Consider the following 6,845-nt stretch of genomic DNA (forward strand, 5'->3'; position numbering starts at 1 on the left):
TCATTTAATACTGCGATTTAGAGTTACTTGCACTAGAATTCAGAATATAATGTACTTTTTTCTTTTTACTGTTTCACAGCTATAGTTATACTGTAACTGGAACCTGTTCTCACTCTAAAAATAATTATTAAGCTTTTCTGATATTGCTGTAGGTTTATTTGCATCAGTAATGTTTGAAGACACAAAAGTAAAAAGTGAAAACTGCTGGTAATTATTTGGTATTTATTAATGTTAGTGTTGCAAATCTCCTTAAAGTTTTTTGTTTGCTATCTGCAGTAGCATGAGATGATCTACTATTGTTTTAAATTTATAATCTGACCATTTATGTTTGTTCAGTCAACAGTTGTAGTTTACTTATAATGCTAAGAAAATAAAATGACAAAAGCGCAGATAAAAACAAACTTTTAATTCCAGGCTTTTTGAGGGCCCTCTCTATGTTGGGGGCAACGGCACATAGTTATACTAATTCCTCTCACAACTATGCCCCTGATTTACTATGAAGAATTTTTGTCAGTAAAAGTACAATATTTCCCACTGAATTTAAGAGGCGTAGAAGTATTAAAGTGATGTGAAGCAACTTCAATATCATAGTCGGATTAACTTCCTGGGTCAAAGATTTGTTTTTGGGTCCCTACTAACCTCAACTATGTCAGTTTCATTTTTTCAACCGAAAATGATAGTAAACTCAACATCTTTGGGATCATGACTGTCGGACCAAACAATCAATTTGAATATGTCAATGTTTTGCTTTTCTGACATTTTATACACTGATCAATCAATCAATTATTAAAGAAAATAATTGTCAGGTGTTTTGCTAATGAAAATAATTGTTGGTTTCAACCTTACAGTTCCTCAATGATGGAATAATATGACATTGCTGTATATTAATCACTTGACAGAAAAAAATTTAAGCAATTTGATGAAATCCAACTAATTCAACTTTTAGCTTGATATAAACTAAAACAGTTCAGGTCTTAAAACTACATGTTTAATCCTCAAGGTGATGATGATATTGTACTTTAGTTGGGTAAATTTCTAAAAAATGTGTGATCAATAAAATTATGTAGACCCAAATGATAGGGAGTGAAACTGGGTTCTTTTGGAGGGCCCTGGGGGTCTGTGGCCCGCTTTGCCAGGTTGGTAACTTTGCTCAAGATACACTTGGAGACAGTACTGTAGTACCTACAGAGCAGTTACTGGTAAAGTCGTTGTCTTGGTAACAAAATACCTGAGCTGTTGTTTCCAGTTATAGTACCGCTCCAACACACTAGTGGTGCTCGAGCGCCAACGTGGATTTCCTCTTCTCGTGGTGCTTCCTTTGTTTTCTTTTTTTTTCCAACTCCCCTTCATCGTTGGGGTAAGTGAGTTTTAGCTAGCTAGACGACCAATTGTTATGCTTTGTTTCTCAGTCGTGTAAACGAATCGTTTTGTTTTGCTTTTGTAAATGTGTAAATTACGCCTTTGACAGGAAGCTAACATCGAGGATGAAGCTTGCTGTCTTCTTGTTGTGAAGCCACGCTTTGTCATCAACAGCTCCTCCTGCCAGGTGAGCGGGATGACGAACCGTGCTTAAGGTGTGTCATAAATTAATTTCCGTGCAAGTTGTGCGGCAGTTTATGTAGATAAATTAAAAAGAAAAAGAAAAAACGAAGAGTCAGAAGAATTGCCTCAGATGTAGTCGCTCGACAGGTAGGGCGACACAGACATTTGTAACCGTACTATTTGTCTAGTTCATCAATAAAACTAAATGTAGCGTCTTTAAGGTATAACCGTAAGTGTCAAATGCTAATTGGACACCTGCCCCTTTCTGTGTTTCATGTTGACAGAGCCAGCAGCCATGTCCATTGAATACACCATTGATATCCAGCTAACAGAGTTGGGATTTCCGGATATCCTGCAGCCACAGGAGACCTCGGTCAGAGAAACACCCAGTCACTCTCCCACTTCACTTTCAAGCACACACAAACAAAGACTACTGTCAGCTGATGGCAAAGAAGCAGGAGCAGCAAAACAGACCTCAAATATACAACAGACTATAGTGTTTTCTGCACCACCTCAGTCAGAAACATCATCTTGCAAAAGCCTAACTCCTGCGCACAGTCTACAAGATGAACAAGCTGTCAAAGGCACTGCATGTCTTGAGCTGTCAGAGCCCACAGTAGATGATCCCATCGCTGGACTGGTAACCACAGACGGTCCACAGCTAAAACCTGAGGAGGACGGAGAGGAAGAGGCCTGTGATGGAGTCACTGCACAAGACAGTTCAACAGACGTGCAGCATGATGTGGAGGATGACTCGGAGGACAGTGAAGTTTCAGATGTGTATGAGGAAGAAGAGGTAGAGGAGGAGGATGATTATGAGGAAGAGGAAGGGCAAAACAATGGTATGGCTCATTCACTTGACTCTTATAAACACGCAGCAGTGAAAAGTGTACACAAAAACTACAACTGTAGCCAAATTGCTTGAATTTAATGTCCAATATATATATACGTATATATTTATCCGAGCTGATGCCAGAGTCTTGGTACTAAAGTCATTCATACGTGCTTGTCTTATGGCAAGTGATTTTCATTCCAAGGCCCTGAGTCTTTTTGATTTAATTTGGACACTACTTTTGAAAGGATAAGTCTTGTGATATTTTTCTTATTGCTAAAAAATCCCATGAAAAGACCAAAACTAAGACTGTAGTAATCCACTGCTGAAAATACTGCTCAACAAGTTCATTATTTCCTCCTGTTAATCTAACTTTAGCTGAAAACCATAGTGCTGAGCTGTTTTTAGCATTAAAAATATAAATAAAAGTGTATATTTTTTTTTAAAGCTTTCTGCTTCATTGGGAACAAATGGGCTTGGGGCTAAATACCAAAAATTGAAATAAAAAGTCAAGCGATGGAATAACACATTGTTAGTTGAATTATTTAACATATTTATTTGTGCTTAGTGTATGGCTTTGATCACGATCTAACCTTAGTCATTTCGTTTTCCTTCCCTCTTCCCCAGAGTCGAGTCATTCAGGCAACTACCGCTGCAGCGTCTGTGATCTCCAGCTGCCCTCCAAATTCAAGCTCCAGGACCACATGAACTTGCACACTGGGGCTCGCCCGTATTGCTGTGCTGAATGTGGGAAGCGCTTCTGCCAGATTTACAACTACCGTGTCCACCTGCGCACACACGCCCAGACCAAAGTGGATCGTCTCGTGTGCCGCATCTGTCTGGTGGGCTTTACATCACAGGAGGATCTGAAGGACCACCTGTCAAAAACTCACTTTGAGGATGAGTTTTACGAGTGTGACCTCTGCAAACGTGTGTTTACTTCCTTGAAGGCATGTGAATATCATGTGAAGTTACATAAATGTATGCTGGATGTTGTATGTGAAATATGTGGCCGTAATTTCTCCTCTCCTAAATCCCTTGCGCGCCACCGGCGGAAGACGTGCCGCAGCAGTTTTAAATGCACAGACTGCACACAGACCTTCACCAAGAAGAATGCTCTCCTGAAACACAGCTTCTCCCATCTTGGTTTGTTGCCTTACACCTGTGTACGATGCCACTGCCACTTCCGTTTGGCAAAGCTGTACCGCCAACACAAGTGTGAACCTGAGCGCATTCACTGTGTGGCATGTCTGAGAGAGTTTGTCAGTCAGGTGGACTTCCAGCAGCACAAAAAGGATACAGGCTGCTGGGGCAGCCAGGGATCGAAAGGGGACGAGATCAGATGCTTGGAGTGCGGGGAGAGGTTTGACAGTCCAGAAGAGCTGAAGAAACATGCCGGCGCTCACCAGAGGGTGCTGAAATGTGCTGAGTGTGGGAAGGGTTTCCGGTCAGCCTTGCTGTTAATGTCCCACATGGGCGGTCATGCCGGCAAATCACCCTGCCTTTGTCAGATCTGTGGACTGGGCTTTCCCCACCAGCAGAACTATGACAGCCACCTCAAGACCTGTGGACAAACACCCCAGCCTGTGGTGAGTGTGGGGCTAAAGTTTTAAAGGACCATACCAGTGTTTTTACCTGCAATAAATTCAAATTCTTCAATACTGCTGCCACACAGTTTTTAATGAATGCTGTGTATTATTTTTAGATACTTTTTCACCTTAAAGCCAGCCATTGATTTCAGTTGAGTGAGATGAAATCAACCATGAATGATTCAACCTTATGAAAATCAAACTGCAGAAAATTGCTTGACCTTGGTAATAAAACTACATTCAAAGACTTTCAGGAACACTGACTTCCATAATTGGCTTCTGGAGAACAATGCTTGTAATACAAGAAGCTACTAATTCTACTAAGGTTATTTTTCTACAAAGAACAGTTTTGGTTTTGATCATCTTTTAAGATATAGTGTTTACATGGCATATTAGAAACGTGGTTACTCATACCTCTGTATGCATGGTCATACAGTTTCCAGGTTTTTCTGGGCAGGTGGGTCTCGATTCATCAGTATCTGAGACAAAGTTTTTTGAATTTCATTATTGATTAATCTGCCTATTATTTTTCAATTAATCTATTAGTTCTTAGTGAAATAGTGAATAATGTACATAATTACCCAGGTGATGTCTTTAAATAGCTTTTTAAGTTGGACAAAAATTGTCTGAAACCCAAAGATATTTACATGCATTAGTGTGCATGTAAATATGCTCAGTGTTAATGATTGTTTACTTTTTCCCTTTAGTGTTTGATTATCTGACAAAATGACTTTTAAATAGAACATAGCTGGCAACTGACTGTTAAAGTTTGGATGTTGTAGCTTACTTACCAACAACAAATACTTTACAAACCACTTTCGATGGTAAATGCATTGCTCTGTAAAGAAAAAAATTGATTTAATCTTTCCTCTAGTAAGTTTTAAATAGTTTCATATTTTTTGAGAAATTTGCTTATTTGTTTTCTTGACATTTTTACACAGTTTTATATATAATATATATAATATATAATTAACACAAGAGAGATACAACATGTTAATTAGTGAACTGTTAGGTCCTTCATTGGCAGATTTTGTGTCTTTAGACAGAGTGAGATTAGCGCTTTCCCTGTCTTTATGCTAATCTAAATTAACTGGCTGCCGGCAGTTGTTTCATATTTACTGCATGTACAGATGTGAAAGTTGTATTGATCTTCTCATTGTACCCTTGGCAAGAAAGAGAATGAGCATATTTCTTAGAATGCCGAAGAATTACTTTTAGTCTCTCGATGTTGGTTGTATTGGCGTGTTTTGTATAATTAATTTAGTAACTGGGATGCTTTTGTTGTCTTTCCCATTTTAGAGTGCTCCCAAGAAACGTCAGACCACAAAGAGCTCTTCAGACAAAAAAGAGACAAAAAAGCTCAATGAAAAACCAGACTCATCACATCCAGCAAACACAGACACTATGTCTGCTGCTGCTCCTGCTGCACCAGTTGAAGACCCTGTTACTCCAGACCTTGTGCAAGAGGGTGTGTCCACTGGTCCATCAGACGGGTTATGGAAGCTAACACTTGACAAACAACCTCCTCCTGGTGTTAAACTTGTCTTGTTTCTTCCAGTCTGTCCAACTCAAACCAATGGCTCTGGAACCCCTCAGACGGTGCCAGTTTCATCCATGGAAGTCCAGCCCCAAGCGTCTCTCTCACCTGTTTCAAGTAATGGACACCTTGAACTTGGAGCGCCGCTAGACACCCCTCTTGATTTGGTAACTAGGATTAAACAGGATCCAGAATGTGAAGCACCTTTGGATTTGTCTAAGAAGTGTAACTCATCTACATCTGCTCTGAGGGACATTCCTCTTTGTGCTATTAAAAATGAGCCAGAAGACTTTGAAATCTCAGGCGAAGCTAACGGAGAAGAATTTAAAGGCAGTGATAGCAAAGTCATTATTAAAACAAATCCAGGAGAGTCGGAGGTAAAAATGGGTCCCATGAATCTCTCCACTCTTAGTACATCCTCTGAACTAATAATGGATATTAAGACAGAGCCTCCGTCTTCTGGCTCTGATGTCGATTTATGGTCATCCAGATCCTGCCAGCTGACAGACTGGAAGTCAGAGAAAGAAATTAAGATGGAGGTTGACATTTCACACCCTGCCTGTACTGACAAGGAGAAATGAAATACATTGAGGGCAGAAAAAAGAGAATAAAACTTATTCTGTGGTTTCCTATCCTGCAAAGGATACACCTGCTGTTTTGCTAAACCTGTAGCCACATAAATACGGTTAAAAGACAAATCAGAAATTTACCCCCACTGCAACTTCTTCCACAAGTATGAATAGTCTCTTGTCTATATGTGTCGCTATAACTTGACTATGCGACTTTTGTTTTAACATAAAGAGTTTGGCAGTCTTTTGTAATTCAAACAAAACATTCCAAACTTAATTTGTTTCATTTGCTTTTGGGGGTAAGGTTTGTGGGTTGTGCCAAGAGAGCAAATGGTATACTAATTGTTATGAAGTCTATGCAATATTGTGCAGGATTTCTCAGAGCATTAAAAACTATTCCTTATTTTTAACTTAATGTACTTTTTGTGTGGGGAAATAGAATCCTTAGGTTTTTTGATGTGTATTAAGTTAAATGAAAATGCTGGATTTCTTAATGGTCAGCTGAAAACTTGAAACTGTATTTTTTTTTTGTGTATATGCACTTGACCTTTAGTACTATGTTAAATACTTTATCGATGCAAATAATGGTACTGATCAGTAATATGATGTCAGTAGATGTCAATAATTTCAACTTGTGATTTACATTTCCAGAATCTATATGGTCTGTAGGTATCTTTACATGTTTTTCTAAAGGCAAATAAACACTTGTCCTTGGTGCAAGATCAGCTAATATGAATGTTGACATTGTTTTTTTTATTCTTAATCTACAAGATTGC

General features: G+C 39.0%; 1 protein-coding gene across 7 annotated transcripts; it reads left to right on the forward strand.

Annotated features, from left to right (window-relative positions):
• The first annotated feature begins 1,307 nt into the window (after positions 1-1,307).
• LOC111664967 (uncharacterized) lies at positions 1,308-6,799 on the forward strand. 7 transcript variants are annotated; one of them, XM_023419798.2, is made up of 5 exons: positions 1,308-1,357; positions 1,469-1,546; positions 1,827-2,384; positions 3,002-3,963; positions 5,263-6,799. In XM_023419798.2, the coding sequence occupies exons 3-5, from the start codon at positions 1,838-1,840 to the stop codon at positions 6,079-6,081; spliced, it is 2,328 nt and encodes a 775-aa protein (XP_023275566.1). In that variant the 5' UTR covers positions 1,308-1,357; positions 1,469-1,546; positions 1,827-1,837; the 3' UTR covers positions 6,082-6,799. The 7 variants fall into 7 exon arrangements, with proteins under 7 accessions (XP_023275566.1, XP_087033702.1, XP_023275565.1 ...); XM_087177576.1 differs by having other exon boundaries at positions 1,311-1,357; positions 1,469-1,689; XM_023419797.2 differs by having other exon boundaries at positions 1,311-1,357; positions 1,469-1,574.
• Positions 6,800-6,845: the final 46 nt, after the last annotated feature.

The sequence above is a fragment of the Seriola lalandi genome, unplaced genomic scaffold (genome assembly GCF_002814215.2).
Source record: "Seriola lalandi dorsalis isolate HSWRI2012SDOR001 ecotype SW California unplaced genomic scaffold, Sedor1 jcf7180002054609, whole genome shotgun sequence".
Taxonomy (NCBI): domain Eukaryota; kingdom Metazoa; phylum Chordata; class Actinopteri; order Carangiformes; family Carangidae; genus Seriola; species Seriola lalandi.

Coding starts and splice junctions, on each gene's coding strand:
- LOC111664967 (XM_087177575.1), top strand. CDS start 1,817: ATGTTGACAGAGCCAGCAGCCATGTCCATTGAATACACCATTGATATC. Junction 2,385..3,001: donor AGAGGAAGGGCAAAACAATG/GTATGGCTCATT, acceptor CCTCTTCCCCAG/AGTCGAGTCATTCAGGCAAC. Junction 3,964..5,262: donor GACAAACACCCCAGCCTGTG/GTGAGTGTGGGG, acceptor TTCCCATTTTAG/AGTGCTCCCAAGAAACGTCA.